This window comes from Trichogramma pretiosum, unplaced genomic scaffold, assembly GCF_000599845.2.
Source record: "Trichogramma pretiosum strain Unisexual culture from Peru unplaced genomic scaffold, Tpre_2.0 scaffold62, whole genome shotgun sequence".
Lineage (NCBI taxonomy): Eukaryota > Metazoa > Arthropoda > Insecta > Hymenoptera > Trichogrammatidae > Trichogramma > Trichogramma pretiosum.
In genome coordinates, this window is record NW_019641674.1 from 48,483 (window position 1) to 67,543 (window position 19,061).

The window sequence follows — 19,061 nt, forward strand, 5'->3', positions numbered from 1 at the left end:
AATTTAAAAGATTACAGTATTGTATTAATTATTGGGTAATAATTGGTTCAGAGTCGATTCCTTAATTTAGTTTAAGCCAAACCTCGAAACTGATGCTAATATTGATCTATTTACGACCAAAAGGACTGTTTTTTGACGACTGTCGACGGAAGTGTTTTTCATTTTATCTGTCTTTAGAAAATTTTGTAAACACATATTGCCACTGCTTACGAAAACAATCACTTTTGAAAAATAACGTAATGAAAAGAAACCAAATAACGTTTATCTGGAGCTTTACAGCATATTTTTGAGTTATTGTTTTCTTAGGCAGCGGCGATATTTTTATGCAAAATCGTATACTCTCTCCAGAATCCAGGCTCAAAATTATAACTAGACTAGATGCGTATAAAATGAAGTTACGACTAACGATTTTTTATTTATTCATTTATTTATTTATTGACATTACCCTGAATACTTTTCCTCAAATACACTGAATTCCAAAAATGTAAAAATTTTTATGGAATAGTGATGATCCTTGCGCAGTTTACATTAGTTAAAAGTGTTTCGAGGGCAGATTACACTTTTTGAAAAATCGTCAGAAGGACGAGGGACCACCGTTAGTACTGTGCCGTTGCTACCCTCGACGTCCGAAAGGCTTTTAATTCAGCGCGGTGGAACGGAATTCTCGCTGTGCTGGAACGAATTCACACTCGCTGCAGTCAAACGCTTGGGTCGACTATCGATACTGCTCGTCGAGTCGTCCGCCCGCATTTGCATTGCTATAGATCGTCGAGGCCTCGTTGTACTTACTTCCGCTACAGGAAACTGCCTGCTCGAGCAATCAGATGAAGCGAGCTGTTGGCCAGTTTACCAGATACTGTACGATCAAAATCATCGATTAGGAGGTAAGGGTTAGTGGAAGGGAGGTTAAAGAACTAGTCAAAATTCCCTTTTCAAAGATGCCCTCTTATTTATTCACCTTTCTTTCGCCTCAAAGAGGCGTTCGACAATACAAAGCTCATTAGTTAGATTTAAATGTTATAGCGACGACACATCTCACTACTTCGCGTACAACAATCCAAACTGAGTACCTATAGAGAATCATCAACGGTTACTTCTAGGCCAGCATGCTGGAATACAGTAGGAGTTGGTCTAGTGGAGACACGCGTTATGTATCGGAGTATTAGTTCGGAAGATTAATTTGTACCGCGGAGACTTGTCCGTAATATGGAAAGGATTGCTAGCCAGCGGTCGAAGGGGCAACGCATTCAAGTAAAATATAAGATAAAGTTTATTAAAAGATAATTTAAGTTAAGAATTAAAGTGAAGGATGATCATAATAATTAATACATAGTATATTACTGCCCTTGTAGTAGAATAGTATATTACTACCCTAGGCCGGGAAAAACAGAAAAGTCCCAGAACACGTGAAATAAGCGACCGAGGCAAAGCCGAGGCTTAGGGCAGTAATATACTATTATTCCGACTGCGAGTCGCGTAGCAGCAGCAGAGTGAGAGCAAAAAGAGACCCTACGGAGAGCTTAACCGCGTGAAAGAAAGAGTTGGTACTTACAAAGTAGACCAAGGACCGCTGTCCAAGTATATCGTCCGGTCCCACCGCTGTACGGTAATTCCATCTCGTAAGGATAGTGCGTCGTCAAATATCTTCCGAATTGGACTCGTTAAAACACGGGTCTCGCAAGTGTCGCAGCGCGATGCTAATTCCACGATAGCCAAAATAGATTTGAACACGCGAACGCCGTTCGTGAGTTCATAGGAGACAATTTCTCTACAATATACCATTACAATTAAATACTTAAGGATACTATGCAGCGGAAGTTCGTGTGTCGTGTCCGTGGGAAGGCTGTGTTCAAGCCTGGAGTTCGGTGAGACGAGAGAAGAGTTGCTAGGTGACGAGGCGATCGTGAGGCTCGGAAGGCAGCGAGCCACGTGATTTGCTGTACAGCGACCTTCTGATTAATCGTCCGAGGTATCTCCACGGCGAGGCAAGCGCCCTTGGACCGGGCAGACCACGAGAACGGAGCAGCTGGGGGACAGCGGGAGACGACATCGAGAATAAAGGCCGAGGCAACGGAGCGTCGAAGAAGGTTGTAAATTGGATTAGACTTGGTCGGTCGCGCGGATGTGTGAGAGTATTGTATGATTGCGTAGTGTGAATGTAGAAGAGAAAAATAAGAAGTTCGCCGTAGAATCGTTGTAGTACGAGTAGTGGAGATCGGAGTAATTGTAGCGAGTATCTTGGATTCAAGACGTGGTTCGAGTCGATGTTGGTGGAAAATAGTCGACGGGATAGAAGCCGCGACGAAATCATGGAGCGGATTCTCAACGGTGTATCAAGAAATCTTACTTTCCAGGATGCTCAGTCTACCGCGGCGCCCTTGAATTATCAGGTAATGCCGGATTTGAGTAAAAGCATTCCAGTATTCACCGGAAGTGAGGCTCCAGCCGTATCGCGCGAATGGATAGAAAATATCCGAAGCATGCGTGTTCTGCACAACTGGCCAGAAGCCTTCGCCTTGGAAACAGCGCGTATACACCTCGCACAAGTCGCTAGGGATTGGTTCTCGGACAGGCGAGCCTCTCTCGACACGTGGCCGAAATTCAGTGCAGCGTTTGAGTCAACGTACTTACAACAAGAAAATATGACCAAAAGATAGAATAGGATGACCGAGCGGTTACAGCTGAAAGGCGAACATATCCAGCAGTACTTGCACAGCAAAGTCAAACTGTGCTTAAATTTGAACCTGGACGCTGCGGAAATTATTGAGCAGGTGCTAATCGGTCTATTCACAATATCATCGAATACGAGCATAAAGTTGGACAGCGTCAAGAGCGAGCCCGAGCTCAGGCAAACACTGGCCCGAATACGACAAGGAGAAACTCCAACGAGTATCAAGCGACCTTAGTGACGGAAAGGTCGATTGTCCGGGTGAACAACCCAGTATCGTCTTGACCTCAAACGAACGAGCAGGGTGAACCGAGATGTTTCAATTGCCAAGCTTACGGACACATCTCCAGAAATTGCCCCGAGCCGCGAGTCGACCCATATAGTACATCGTGTAAGAAAAACGGTCATTATAAGTAAGACTGTACAAATAAAGCGAGCAGTGTAAACATGATCCACGACGCAAACGTATCTTCGGCGGATAAATATTTCAAGACAGCGATAGTCAACAATACAAAATTCGAAGCTTTCATCGACCCAGGCAGTGCGGCCTGTATTATGAAAATAAATTCGGCAGTGATCAATTAATTTCGAATCCATTACGAAACAACCGACTTGAAAAGCCTTGGACCTTCGGAGTTTCGCGTAGTATAACCGGCGTACGTAATAGTGAACATCCAAATCGATGATGCAACGGTATCAAATATAAAGTGCCGACTTGTCTCCGACGAGAACCTGCCGGTGGAGATTCTGGTCGGTAGATCGTTTAGGGGTCACGAGACAGTGAAGTACGTCAAGGAAGGCAATACGCTCACGTTTTGCCAAGTCGATGTACCGTTGACGTCACCAGGTCCACATCTACGAGCGAGGACGGATGTTACCATGCTGCCTTATTCTATAAACCTCATCGAGATCGTGTCATCCGAGGGAGGCTGTCACGTACCGACAATGGCCAACTATCCCGTTTCAACGAGGATCAAGGAAGGAACGTCGATGGGCCGTGGACAGATCACCGAGCTGTCCCTGTTGACTATTGTACCCGAGAAACCCCTTGCGTGAATAGGTAAGAGAAAATCCATGAATGCAGTTCTTTGAGCTGAATTATCGCAACGACAGGTTTTCACTCTGTATTTTTTTGCTCATTTGAATGGGAATATGGGAAGCTGTGCTTTAAAAATAACTTTAGTGTCGCAACTATTGAACATTTGATTAAACGTTCAACATTGTTTCAAATACAATATTACGGGTAGGTTCAGTAATAGGTGTAACCAGGGCTGTTCGAGTACTCGAAAAAACTCGACTCGTCGAGTTCGAGTTGAGTACTCGAGTTTTTTCGGGTACTGTGGTGGTGTGGTGTGGTGTTATTAAATTTTTTTTTTCTTTCAATTTAATCCGCTGCGAATATCACACTTATAAGCACGTAAACACAAAGGGAGGTGGTTTAGAGACTGTTAATTCATCATTTATTTACTTAAAACTTAAATATATTGCGAGTACTCGAAAACCTCGATTACTCGAAAAAATTCGAGTACCCGAAAGAACTCGAGTCCTCGAAAAAAACTCGAGTACTCAAATTTTCCCGACTTGACTCGAACTCGAGAACTCAGGTACAGCCCTAGGTGTAACACCTAATCAAGCTCCTAATTAATTGTCCAATAGTTTCATTACTCGATAGTTTTCTAAGAATAAAGCTATTGTATACTCATTACACAAATATTTAGTTTTGTTTCTTTATTATATGCACCCTCAATTCTATTTTAATATTTTCAAAGATACAGTTAGATTATTTAAGGTTGTTCCCTCAAAAAAATGACTATCGATAAAGGGTCTTGAAATTTTAACCACATATTATTGACAGTGCTTTTCATATATGTGAGAAATTTCAGGAAATTTAACCAAACAATTTCCGATATATAATTAATCAAAGTTCGGTACTTTAACATGAGATCCCTATGCTAGCGTATCGAAAAGACGCTATTTTGTGTGATTATAAAAAAACACATCGATAAAATCTTTTCAAAAACTAGGAGATGATTGTTCAGTATGTACTAAAACATAGCTCAAAAACTGGAAAAACTTGACCAAACGGGTTTTTGAGAAAAGTTAATGTAAAAACATTGCAAAAGTAAAAATTTAAACTTTTTGACCTGAAACCCACTTTTTAAGGTTTTTAGGGTCATTTTAAACAAAAAAGTGCTCTTGCAAATTTTCTCTAAAATCGATTGTTAACGAGCTATAAACGATTCAAATTTAAACAATTTCAAGCAATGAATCTTTGCGATTTTTTATCTCAATAAGCATGAACTCTACGAAAAATTTTAAAAGAACAAAAGAGTCTTAGAATTTGTCAAGGAAAGCGTATGAATTTTTTCAGATTTTTTTTAGACATATGCCCAAATTTGTCGGTTAGGTCTGAGGGAACATCCTTAATAAGCGTGGGAAATCAAATTTCTAAAAATTGTCATCATAAATTCTGAAAAATATTGGAGAAATTTTTGTGATTAATAATTCTTCAATATTATTTTCTATTATTCCTTTTTTTATAAATTCAATAGTTTTCGAAAAACCCTCGTTACATTCAGGTTGCAAACTTGACGTTTGTGCGAGATAAACAAGCTCCCGCCTCCGTTGCGTGCGCAAATTACACTTTTTGAAAGTGTGAAATTTGCGTTAGAAAAAATGTTTATCTTGCACTTTTTACATTTTCTTTTGCTGTGACGATTTTTCCAAAAGTGTAATCTACGCTCGAAACACTTTTGAATAATGCAAACTGCTCAAGTATCACTATTTCATAGAAAAATTTACACTTTTCGGGTTTAAGTGTAATCTACTATTCATATCAACAGCCTGAATTGGCATTTTTCAGACGCTGCACCAAACGAATAGCGGCTGAGGTAAAGCCGTTTCTGGTTTTTCAGCAGTAATTTACCATCATCATATTATCCACTTGGGTGCCCATGATCATATTTGTAATATGAACAGTATATGGTAGCATTAAAAAAATTCAGAAATAGATTTTTTGCCCAAAATTTCACGTTTTTTATTGTTTTATTGGCCATCATTTTTTTTTACCATTTGGTAGTAACTTCGAGCCAGCATTCTTATAGGGGAATACATTTTTTGAAAATGCTGGTACTTACAAAATTAAAGGAAAGATGACTTTCAAAGTCGGCAAGAAAATAGTCCTTCTATTTGTTGATGGGTTAAAATAATTTTATATTTTATTGATTGTCAAAGCTATTTTATATTCTATCCCTAATGGAAATTATCTTTTGGTATAAAATGTTATGAACTTTTAAAAACTTTTATAAACTTTTAGTAACTTTTATTAATTGATATAAACATTCGGATTTGAGACTCTAATAAAAGTTAATACAAGTTTATAAAAGTTATAAGAAGTTTATAAACGTTGAAAGTATTTCTTCAACAACGGCGAGTTTTTTAGTTTTGGATCAACAAAAAATTAAAAATGTGCAAAATTTGATAAAATTTTATAAAATTTATAAAAGTTTTGAACTAATTTTTTTTTTAAATTAATAAATTCCTATAGGGTATTAAGACCAATCAATGACCGGGTACCAGTGAATGACCATTTTGGAAAATATCACATGAAAAACAATTAAAAATATATTTTTATGGGCGTTATTCAATTCTTTAGTGAAAGATGCATCTTGTTTTCTATGTTCGATCATAATTCAACGAGGAAAAACGATAATTATTGCACATCCAAAAGTGGTCATTTACTGGTCGAAAGCGGTCAATCGCTGGTATAAGTACCCTATAATATATATATATATTATATATATATATATAATTCTTTATTTTCAGCCTCAGCGGCCCAGAAAAGACTTTACAATTTACCTTATAACAATACCTTATTATTATCCTTAAATCTACTAATACAACTTATTCAAATATTTCTTAATCTAAACATACATTTATTTTTCCCGACATCCAACCAGTTACAATCGATTTCCTAAATATCTCTTACCTCCTACCTTATTCTAACTTCCATCTACTCTTCTCCTTCTTCTCTCCTCTCTTCCTTTCCTTCTTCTCTCTCTTCTCTTTTTTCCCTCACCAGTTGATCAATCACTCTTGCCCTTCTACTGATTTCCTTGCTGCCTACCTGACTCGTAATTTCCATAGTTGTCCACCTTCTACCTCCTTCCTTCTTCCACTTTTCCCTTACCACTTTACAATTATTAAATAAGTGCTCCAAATTTCCTCCTTCCTCCTCACACAATATACACATTTCTTCTTTTCTCTTCCAAAATTTGTTGCTTTCTATTAAGTTGCCACACCTTATCCTCGCAATTAGATTTGTTTCCACTCCTCTCCTGTATTCTCTTAAATATTTCGGTATCTCCTCACATTTCCATTTTTCATACTCCTTTTTATACCTGGCGCCTCTCACTCTTTCCTCTGTCTCCTGCCTCATAATGTCGACCAATCTCGTTTCTATTTCTTCTTCTATTTTTCTTCTTTGCCTCGTTGCCAACTCTATATACTTGTAACTCACTCCTATTTTTCCAAGTGCCTCTCTCCTTTCCTTTGTTGCTCCTTCTCTTGCTTGTTGCTCCCATACCTTTTTTATCAATCTTCCTTCCTCTGCCGCTGCACATTTCCTCTCGAATACCACTGCTCTTCTAATCCATTGTACATCTTTCTTCTTCCTGTTTCCCTTACAATGATGTAGCCCGGCGTGCAGAAGTCCAACCTCAGCACCCACCTTATGTAATCCATTTGCACCTTTTCTAGTTCCTTCCGCTCTTTCCACCCCCACAGCTCCGCTCCATAACTCATCACACTTTGCACCAAGTACTTGAATAACAACATCCTTCTTCTATAATCTTCTCTGCATCTCCTCTCTCCTAATCCCCACGTTGCTTTCGCCGCCACTATCCCTTTCTTCATCAATTTCCTTATCTGACCATTAAAGTTTCCTTCTGTGTTCAGCATCATTCCTAGGTATTCGAATTTCCGCACCTCTTTAAGATATCCTTCCTTCCATTGCCACTTTTCTTCTCTTTGATTCCTCCTCTTGTTAAATATCAATATCTTGGTCTTCTCCTCGCTCAGCTCCAGCTGCCTTTCCTTAAAAAATCGTTGTGTACTCTGTAGCATATCTTTCATTGCCTCTCTGTTTTTTGACAGTATCACGATGTCATCTGCATAGGCCAACGACCATATCCTCGTATTTCCAATCCTCACCCCTCCGACATTTCTTCTCTCGAACTCTTTTTCCATTTCTGCGATATAGATACAAAATAAAATTGGGCTCAATAAGCATCCTTGTCTCACTCCTTTCACTGTCCAAAATTCCTCCGACACTTCATTCTTCCATCTGACCTTCCCCTTTGTTTCCTCATATAGCTGCTTGATCCTTTCCGTCAAATATTCGCTTATTCCAAGTCTATTCATGCACTCCCATAGTTTCTTCCTGTTCACTGTATCAAAAGCCTTTTTCAGGTCTATAAACGTCGCATATACCTTTTCCTTATCCTTCTTCGCCTTTTGAATCACGTAGTTCAGAGTATATAGATTATCCATAGTTGATCTGCCCTTCCTGAATCCTGCCTGCCCTTCTGGCAAAATCTTTTTCTCTTCTATCTCCTTTACTAACCTTCCTCTTATGATTTCCGTGTAAATCTTATACGCTGTTGGCAGTAGTGAAATTCCTCTGTAGTTTCCTGGCTTATTTACATCTCCTTTTTTGAACAGTGGTACGATTATCGCAGTCCTCCAATCGTCCGGCACTTCCTCTCCTTCCCATATCCTTTCTATTAGACCTTTCAGCTTTTGTCTTAATGCAGACTCCACCATCCATGCTTCATTCTGTATCCCATCTATACCAGGCGCTTTCCTTTTTTTCAATTTTTCTATTATTTTCCTGAATTCCTCTTCCCCTATCTTTTCTCCTTTCTTCTCTATCCTTTTTCTGCTTTCTCCTTTTTGACACTGCTCTGATCCTTCCAACAGTTCCATGAAACTTTCTTTCCATTCCTGCTTGTCAATCCTACTCTCCACTTTTTGTCTTCTCTTTCTATTTCCTATGAACTTCCATATCTCCTCTTCGCTCTTCAAACTCCTTAATACAGCTGCCTCACTTTCCTTGAAATTCCTCTCCTTTTCCTTGCATAAAATCTTCCATCCTCTTCTTTCTTCCACGTATTGTTCTTTATTCGCTATACCTCTCCTCCATTTTGTGTAACATTGTTTAGCCTTCCTCTTCGCCCTTCCGCATTCTCTGTCCCACCATCTTCTCTGTCCTAATTTCCACTTCTTTATGACTACTTCCTTTTTCACTGTCGATTCTTCCACTATGCCTTTCAGTTCATTCCACTCTGACAGCGTATCACCACACCTTCCTCCTGCTTCTCTTCTGCTCCTTATCGCCTCTTCTACCTTCTCCTTGAAGATACTGCTGTCCTCCTCTGTCCATGAGCTCCTGACCGCCTTTTCTTCCCTCTCCTTTTCTTACTCGTTGCCTCCTTTTTTTACTCGTATATCCTTATGCCACAGCTCTACCATCAACGGCTGATGATCCGACTCTACCCTCTCTCCTACTTCAAAGTCTATCACATCTTGCCAGGCTTCTCCATTCACTATAACATAATCAATCACTGACTCTGCTCTTGCTCCTGTGTACGTGAATTCTCCTACTTCATCCTTCCCTGCGTTGCCATTCAGAATATTCCAGCCTTTCTTTCCAATTACCTCCAACATAAATCCTGCCTCATTGCTTTTCTTCTTATCTTTGCTTTTTCTCCTCCTGTCTTCTGCACCTCCAAATCCAATATTTCCTTCCTCTCCTGTCCTTATGTTGAAATCTCCTCCTATAATCAGTCTTCCTTCCTCTGACACCTCCATTTTTTCAAAAAATTCCCATGGCTCCTTCAAATTTCCTTGATTGTATACTGCAAACACCTGCAGCTCCTCACCAACTGTCACGTGCACCAATCCTTCGTTGACTGCTTTGGCTTCGCAGATCTTTCCCTCTGTCCACTCCTTTCTTGCTCCTATCAGCATGCCTCCTTTTGCTCTACCTCTCTTCTTCTCTCTTCTTGCCGCAAAATTCCACCACCTGAAGTCGCTGTCAAGATTTTCCTTCCACTTGCTCCATGTTCTCTCCTCCATCCAAGCCTCAACTAAACAAATCATATCAAATTTTAATAAAAAGTCCCAAAAATCCTTATCTTTACTCGCTACTCCTGCTACATTCCACCATATCAACCTTTTATTCCTTATTTCCTCCTCCTTTCCTTCCTCCTTTCCTTCCTCCTTCTCCATGTTTTCCTCTGCCTCCTTGTCCTCTTCATACCAGTAGTCGCTCCAGCTCCTCTTCTTTTCTTCTTTCTTCTGGGCCTCCTTTAAAAATTCTCACTCTCCACTCTCTCATCCTGCATACTAGTCCATCTTATCCATTTTCCATTCACACACACTTTGCCAAGCCCTACTCTCACCTCTTTACCTTTATCTCTCTGCTCTCTCGCCCATCTGTTAATCCTTTCCTGCACTTTCCTCTCCTCAAACGTCAAGTCGTTATCTATGAATATTGTCGATCCAACCAGCTTGGCCTTGCCTCTCATAATTTCCTCCTTCTGTTCCGCATTCTGACATCTACCTATCACTACTTGTCCACTTTTCCACGCAGCCTCGAAATGCACCTTAACACCTATCTTATCCTGTAACAACTTTTCTACCTCCACTTTCACATTTTCACTCATACCTTTACATCCTTTAATAACAACATTTAACCTCCTCTCCTCTCTCTCTTTCTCATTCACCAGCTTTTTCATTCTTATTACCTCTTTCTCCGACAGACTACACACACTCATACCGCTCTTACCACTTCTTCCACTCCACGCACTGTACTTAGATTTTACACTCGCACTCTCACTCGCATTGTCACCCTCACATTTCTCATTCAGAATATCCAAAACCACTTCATTCAAGTCTTTCACACTTCCCTCCAGCTCTTCCATTTTCTTTTCTACACTTTCTAACTTCCCTTCCATTTTTTCTACTATCTTTCCTAGCCTACCTATCTCTACCTTATATTCTACATTCTTCTTCTCGAGCTCTTCTCTTCTTTCGTCTTCTTCTTTCTTCTTCTCCTGCCCCTGCATCACCATCTCTTTCAACTCCTTCACCTCCTCGCACATCCGCCACCATTCCTTCTCCCAGTCTGCTGCCTGTCTAGCCAGTTCGTCGTCATCTGCTGTCCTATCCTTCGCGTCTCCCTTGCTGCTGACGCCACCTGTCATTTCTTTCTTGTCCTTTCCTCTGCTGTCGATAAATTTACCTGCTACCTTACCGCGTGCTTCTATCCTCTCTTTAACCTCCTTAAATTGCACGGTTTTTTTCAGGCTTTCAGATATCAACGGTTGATTCTTCAGGTCTTTCCTTGCTTGATCTACCAGAATACCATTGCCCGTCCTTCTCTTCTTTTCTTCTTTTTCTACGTCCTCCTTGCTCCTTGTACTTCCCGACCTCAAACCGCCTCTGCCCGCCATTATACCTAACCTCTTGCATTTCTACCTTTCTTTTTCTTCGCTTTTCTGTCCACGTCTCAAACTTCCTTGTACTATCTCTTTTCAATACTTCTCTGCTATCTTTTTACTTTTCTTTCCTATACCTTCCTTTCTCTTTCGTCACAAAGAACTCACTTATAAATCAAAAATACTCAGTATTTTTCACGGAGCTGCACACGCTTGATGTTGCTCGCTCGGCGGCGCTACGTAAAGTCAGAACCCTATAATAGTTTGACGCACCTTTCGGCACACATAGTTGAAAGTTATTATGGTTCCCTACACACACGCTTACACACATGGCACAGCTCTAATATAGATATTTGTTGAGAATTCCATGTAGTTAACGAATATGAAAACCAAAGTATCGTACGATTTTTCTGGTTCAAAATCTCATTCTAATTTTTTTTCAGAATTTGAAATTGCCAATTAGAATGATCTATAAACTTTTATTATCTTGTATTATTTTTTGTAAACATGAAATAATTTTTATAAACAGATCATAACCTTTTATATAAATTGACAATATTGTAACTGAAAAATGAAAAAGCTTTAAAATGTTATTAACTCTCATAAAGCTTTACAAACTTCTATTAACTTTTATTAGAGTCTTAAATCCGACGATTTAAATCAATTAATAAAAGTTCATAGAAGTTTATAAAATTTTATTAATTTTTCTAGAAGAAACGATTTTCGTCAGGGATACTTTTTTATAGAAATTCAAAATTATTAAAAACAAAATTATTTAAAATTGATAGGTTGTTCATCTTCAATTATACTCATCAAGCTTGTTTGAACTTATCAACGAAAAAAAACTTAACTGAACTAAAAAATTAAATTTAGTTTTCATATTTTTTATATTAACCTTTTCGAAAAACGGTTGAGCAATTTACCCAGACTCCGAAAATAATGTGGAGCGGTCACATATATATAACTGGAATGATCTTCGTTGCGATGAAAGCCATTGTAATATAACTGAGCAGTAGCGTTGTCTAGGCTCAGATTCAGCAGTAACTTCCATCTTATCTAAACACGTGATATATTCGTTAATTTTAATTATTACAAAAAAAAAAAATTTAAGAGTAGTTCAATCCTTTGTACTGTTTCTACAAAATTTGAGATATTCATAAACTCACATAATTAAAACTGTCTTGCAAATATGATAAATTGTAAGGTACATATATCCTTTGATCGATGTCAATCCAATTATAAATATCTTTATGTCTTGGGAATATCTGTTAAAAAAATAGAATAGTGTACTCTAAAACATGTTTAAAATTAATTTTCAAATTAAAAATTAAAAGATTTTACCTTATCTAATGACAAACAAAATTGAAGCAATTGATCAGCCTCGGAAGATCGGAGAGTCGGTTCTAGTCCACTTGGTATGAAGTTTTGAATAATACTTTTTATTCGGCTTGACCGTTTTTCATCGCGACTATTCTGTAATGTCAAAACCCAATAAATATATTTTAGTTGTAACTCAAAAATGCTTTTTGTAAACAAAAGCATAATAGCCGCTAAATAAATAAATCAAATTATGATTTATTTTATTTTATCGGTAAATTTAAAACTGAAGATCTAAATTTACAAGTAATATGAATATTTCATTAAAATAGTAAATAGTATACATCTTAACGGATACCATTAAGTTAAAAAAAACATATCTGCACCAATTGATGATACTCTTTTTTCCTACGAAAACCTAAAAATATCAGCAAAGTTGCGTATTTTCGGTTTGATGAAGATAATATTTTAGGTAAGAAAAATATTATTTAAAAATAGTGAAAATAGTAATGTAATAAATAATTAATATCATGATCTGAAGGCGAGGTCCCGAGTTATATTAAAAATTGATGTTCGCACAAATTACGTATAATAACGGATATTAATTACGAATATACCGCGAAAAGGTTATAATTTTTAAGTGAGTTCTATGATACTTAAGGAGACACATACACCTTAAACTCGAAAAATTTTTTATTGCTTTATTAAGTAGGATTTTTCCGTACCTTTCCATTGCTTTTTTCAAAATTCCAAAATTTTGATTTTGCCCTGAGATACAGCTGTTTCCGCGAACTCTTTTCCTATACTTTACGTGTTAAATTTTTTCTTCTTTTGCGTTTTCTGGCGAGTAGTGTTTTTGGTCATCTATCGTAACTTTCAGAGGGTAGCAATTGAGCTTCAGCACCAGGGTTGCGTACACTTCTTCAGAACATCAATGGTTACGGTCACTACCTCGGATGAGACGATCGAACCAGTAGGTCGCTCTCAAATAGTACTTTTATGACTCAAATTTCAGTAAATACGAAAAATGGAAAAAAATGTGTGCTTAATTGTTCATGCAGAGCAATCTGAGAGTTCGCGGGTCGTCTCACCCGTGGTAGTGGCCGTAACCATTAATGTTCTGAAGAAGTGTATCCGACCCTGGTGCTGAAGCTCAATCGGTACCCTCTGAAAGTTACGATAGATGACCAAAAACACTACTCGCCAGAAAACGCAAAAGAAAAAAAAATTTAACACGTAAAGTATAGGAAAAGAGTTCGCGTAAACAGCTGTATCTCAGGGCAAAATCAAAATTTTGGAATTTCGAAAAAAGCAATGGAAAGGTACGGAAAAATCCTAGTTAATAAAGCAATAAAAAATTTTTCGAGTTTAAGGTGTATGTGTCCCCTTAATAATTGAATTTGATTATTTGAGTTATTTTATTTATCGCGTAATGATAATCAATATTTAGGAGAGAGAGGGGCATGACAGGTTTGTTGAAAGTTTGGCCACCTTCAAAATAAGTCGAAAAAAATTGCTAATTTTTTGTAAAAAATGTATGATACTAAGCTTTATCTTAAAATTTTCAACGGCAAATTTTCATAAAAAAAATTTTTTTGGCCACAAATAGACCATTTGAAATTATAGGACTTATGAATGCGATGGAGCGATATTTTAAATTGATCGGCTAAGGCTGAAAAATAAATAAACCGTATATGTAATTTGCATCTGAAAGCTTAACTCTTGCCCTTTAATTTGCTTTTTTCGAAAGTGTTGTAGCTTTATTTGTTATTAAATAAATTAAAAAACAAACAAAGCTCTTTTACACAAAAATTGGGGCATAATGGCCGTATGTCATATATGTATAGCCAAAACTCTCGTCACTTTAAGTCAACTGTTGACCATATATGACTGTCACGATTTTATTTAACTATTGTTGTTTCATGTTTATTTATGAGTCGTACTTAAGTATAGACACATTTTTTTACTGTGTAACCTCATTTATTGATGTTAAAATGGTTTTGTGAGCTTATTTGCCTTATTTTTTGCAAATCCATCGTGCCCACTGTAATGGCCATTTTACCCTACCTCCAAAGAAGCGGGGCATGATGGACAATAATTTTGAATATTTATAACTTCAAAAAAATCGTTTTTAAAAATTTTTTGATTGCATTATTTGTTTCTACGACAAAAAATCATTAAAATGCACGGTTTTACTTTCGAAAACTCATGAAATTGAGGAAATAATGATAATTTATCCAAGCATGCCCGTACTACAGTAGTACTGATGAAAATACTAGAGCTGCACGATACGATACGATATCGATAATTCACCCAAATATCGGTATCGTATCAAATTGATAACTCGTATATCGTATCGTATCGATATCGACGATAATTTCTTTATAAAAATATCGTATCGTAGCGAAATCGATACGATATCGATACAATATTTGATAATTTATCGATAAATTTTTAATAATAAATTATAATAATAAATTTTTATATAAATTATTGAAACGCTTTATTGTTTAATAATATTTGAAACGATGAATGAAGTTAAATAATATTGTTTTATACTAAACCTAATTGAAGTTATTTTAAAAATTGTATCAATCTACCCCACATATTTCTTCTCTACAGTCACTTTTCATCTATCTATTGATGCATACAAGTTCCCTTAAACTTTCATCCTCAAGTGAGCATCTTGTTTTACTTAAAATTAGTGAGGATTCAGAAAATAACCTCTCGCATGGCACAGATGTTGCGAAGCAGGGGCCGCTCGTATGAAAAAGATACGCGTCCATAACAACAGTACACGGAATGGCATAGGCAGAGCCCCTGTTTCACTTTGTTTACGTTCTCTCATCGTTTCAGATTTATGTTACATGACTGTACGTTTGCGTTCATGCCGTTGCTTACATATTTTTTTGACGATGCGGTGATACATCGAACAAAGACACACACGATATCTGCTCATATGTGAGTCACGCTATAGACATTGCGCGACGCGTGCAAGAAAGGAATTTCCAAAAGTGCTGCTGTAACTTCATATCACTGACCCTACATTCTATGTTTGCAAGCGCTAGAAAAATTAAAGATCATTGGCATGTTCTCTCACCTTCCATCATAATTCGCACGTTTGCGGTTGAACATGTTTATCGCGTTTTGCTTACACGTCTCAGTCATGTAAGCACGTTGCAAAAAAGTCGATATCGATAATTCCGATATTATAGGGTTATTAGTATCAACGATACGACATTATCGACGATATATTATCCAAAATAATATCGTATCGTTCTCGAATTCTTACATACGTATCGTATCGAATATTATAATATGTTCATTAGACTGTTCGTTACTTCCCAAATTGCTCAATTCCTCGCTCTCACCCCTTGAAAATTTATCATTTGGCTCACAATGAAAGAAAATCACTGTCCAATCTCGATAAGTTAATTCTAGATAGTGCCACACGCTTCAGCTTTTTCCCCATTTAAATAACAAGGGAAATTTAAAAAAAAAGGTAAATTAGAGTTTTAAACAACTTAATAGCGGCAAACCTTGCGTTTAGCGACGGTTTTCACTTCCTAGTAGACTCACAATGAGTAAACAATACTTATGAGAACCCTCCAAACGGAATATTGATTGTGCACAAACGATGTACTAAAAAAATCAAGAAAAACAGCATAGTAGCATTGTTTTTCGATATTTTGCAGCAAAATTAAGCGTAATGATCATCTTAGATATGTTAACATCAAAGTAGAGATCAAAACCTTTAATTTGATAGTAATAAAACCTGTCTACGTTTATTAGAACTAAAATTACAGGGGTTTGAAGTTTGGTTGAAAAATCAAGTATCGAATCCGTGAACCGTTTGAACCGAAATCGATTACTAATGAACGTAGATAGGTTTTAGTACTATTAAAGGTAACTTTATGCTCTTTTCGACTGTAATACTTTCAATAAGACTTTATATAGGTCTAATATGTATATTTCGTATTTTTGTAAATTTATTTAAATGTATTTTTATAGTAGCACTAGCATTTCTTATTTTCTTTTTGTATTTCACACTTTGGCCTATATTTGTAGCTGCTTAGTCTCAAAAAGACCAAATTACCTTTAATTTGATTTATTTAAAAACTTTTTGAGTATACTAGAACCTAACTTATATGTGCTAAGAGGCGCTAAAAAATTACAAGAAAAATAAAAAATGAGGAATAATAGTCTAAAGTTTAATGTACCGTAGGTGGGATTTGAATATTCAATAACTTTTTTTTCGAATGATGATCGTTTTCGAACAAAAAAGTACATTTTTTGGAACTTTTTTTGGTAAATTTTTTTGGAAAAGTATATTTTTTGGAGTCTACCATTTTAAATATTCAAATCCCACCTACAGTACTTTAAACTGTAGGTTATTATTCCACAATTTGAAGTATTATTGGCCACAGTTTAAGTCTCTTTCATAAAAAAATTTGAATCCAAGTTTTTTTTCAAGATTCAAAATCGTGTTTTTTCGCAGTAAATTGTTTATAACTTTTTAAATATTCATCAGATGTTAATTGTAAACCCACATTCAAAAATTACATTAAATTTTACAAAGAAAATGTGTACTCAAGAATTTTTCTCGCTCCGATAAGATGCATTAATTGCAGACTACAATAGAGAAAAACATTCTATCCGTCTAGGCGTTAACAGGTTAATTTGATCGTACTAAAACCTATCTACATTTATTAGAACCAAAGTAGCAGGTGTTCAAAGGTTCTCTTAAAATTCAAGTATCGATTTCGGTTCGAACGGTTCACAAATTCGATACTTGATTTTTCAATCGAACTTTAAACCCCTGTAACTTTAGTTCTAATAAACGTAGACAGGTTTTATTACGATCAAATTAAAGGTCTTGATCTCTACTTTGATGTTAACATTGAACAGTTTCCGTGACCGCTACAATATTCGTAGGGTCATCCTAGGCAATATGCATCCTCGTGCTTGTCGCCGGCTGGCTCAGTACTCGGTGCGAATTTAATAAACAATAATTCGCGAATTAACATGATGATTAAAGAAATGAATTATTATTAAGTTTCAAAGTTCTGGATCGACAGTTACAGCGCATGCAGCAGCGCAAATCGCGGACATTCATTCCTCACACACCAGAATCACGATTGCACACGTTTAGAGAGGGCTGGTTGCTCAATTAGTACTTACAGTTCGTTGCGTACTTCGTCTTGGTCAATTCGTCTCTCTCGCTCTGTCCATACTGCTGCACTCACGCACGCGATAAGCAGAATCTAGCGTCAATCCGTTCCCGCGTACAAACGAACCACTTAGAGATCCGGCACGCGACACCGCTTCACGTGTCCCGACAATTAAGCCCGTCCGAAGGCGTACACGCGAGTCCAAGTCGTACCGCACACACCCGCGACATTCAGCGCTACTCGTTCACGCTAGTCTGGGTCGTGCATCAGGGTACATGCACTTGCGGCATACAGCGTGATTAAATTACACCCGACGCGACTTCTTCGCGTTTTCGGGATCGTCTTTTCAGCGTCCGAAAACGATCTCAGCACGCTGCTCGCATTCGCGCGGCTCGCAAGAGTGAATCGATCACGTGACCAATTCGTCACCCCTGCTCCGAAATATTCATTGGCACCATGCGTCTCGCGACACGCATACATATTTACTCGCACACATGCGTCTCGCTGCTACTGCTGCGGGGAAAAATATCATTCAAATTGTATTTTACACATTAGTATGGCTGAGTAAATTCTGAATGGTAAAGATATTCAACTGAAAATAATTTTTAACTTATTAGCGCCGGGGTGGCATCTTTTTGCTTGAAGCGCGAAGTGGCATCTTTATGTTCTGCTCTGTGGAGCAACACTTTCAGATCTGGCACGTCAAAATTATTCGATTTCAAAGTAATGAAAAAAAAATTTAGAAAAACAGTAATTGAAAAAAAATGTACATGAATAAAATAATACATTTTGCTTGCTAGAAAAAATTCTCACGTATATTATTGTATGTCTATGAGCAATCGATAATTTTTTAAATACGAAAATTATATCAAAAAATGTATAAAATTCCTACTCAAAATTAACTATTTATAAGCCTTAACTGATTCTTGTAATGTAACTTACTTTAATGACAGTATATGCCCTACTCTCGGCATGATTAGATCTTTTGTATCTTTTAATGAATCGATTGTACTCATTCACACTTCTGCGTCGCCTTGGTGCATTATCCTGTAAGAGCATAAAAATACAATCTTTAGATCAATAATATTATTAATTAATCTGATTCGCAACTCAACTTCTATTAACATCTTAAATATGCAAGTTATTTGCGTAATGTAGTAATTGAGATCATCGACTTTAAATTATTTACAGAAATTTTTTCGAGAAATACGGAAAGTTTCGAGAAGTCTGTCTGTACCAATGGAAAGCTGAGTCTTCTTCCCATCGAAATAATTGAATTTTTTTCGAAGCGCATTAAAGTACATTTACAGTTAGTTATAAATTTATAGCGATTGGACTCAATAATGCTCCGTGGCGTGGTGCTGGGATAATTGACAGGAAATTCAACATAATGGGCTTGATCAA

At 37.1% G+C, this 19,061-nt stretch overlaps 2 protein-coding genes across 4 annotated transcripts in view; both read right to left on the reverse strand.

Moving 5' to 3' along the window:
- The window catches only part of LOC106649362 (neprilysin-1-like), a 60,521-nt gene that overhangs the window by 23,353 nt on the left and 18,107 nt on the right, over positions 1-19,061 (reverse strand). For all 3 annotated transcript variants that reach the window (XM_023460570.1, XM_014366730.2, XM_014366739.2), the window contains 4 exons: positions 18,600-18,704; positions 12,511-12,642; positions 12,336-12,434; positions 12,065-12,225 (listed from right to left, as the gene is read on the reverse strand). In XM_023460570.1, coding sequence (XP_023316338.1) covers positions 12,065-12,225; positions 12,336-12,434; positions 12,511-12,642; positions 18,600-18,704 — 497 coding nt within the window. The remainder of the gene's footprint in view (positions 1-12,064; positions 12,226-12,335; positions 12,435-12,510; positions 12,643-18,599; positions 18,705-19,061) is intronic.
- On the reverse strand, positions 9,954-12,055 carry LOC106649377 (centrosomal protein of 120 kDa-like). Its single transcript, XM_014366749.2, has one exon. The coding sequence runs from the start codon at positions 11,182-11,184 to the stop codon at positions 10,039-10,041; it is 1,146 nt and encodes a 381-aa protein (XP_014222235.1). The 5' UTR covers positions 11,185-12,055; the 3' UTR covers positions 9,954-10,038.

What these genes read in the sequence shown, in the direction of transcription:
- LOC106649377 (XM_014366749.2), bottom strand. Translation starts at nt 11,184, where the DNA reads ATGGCGGGCAGAGGCGGTTTGAGGTCGGGAAGTACAAGGAGCAAGGAG.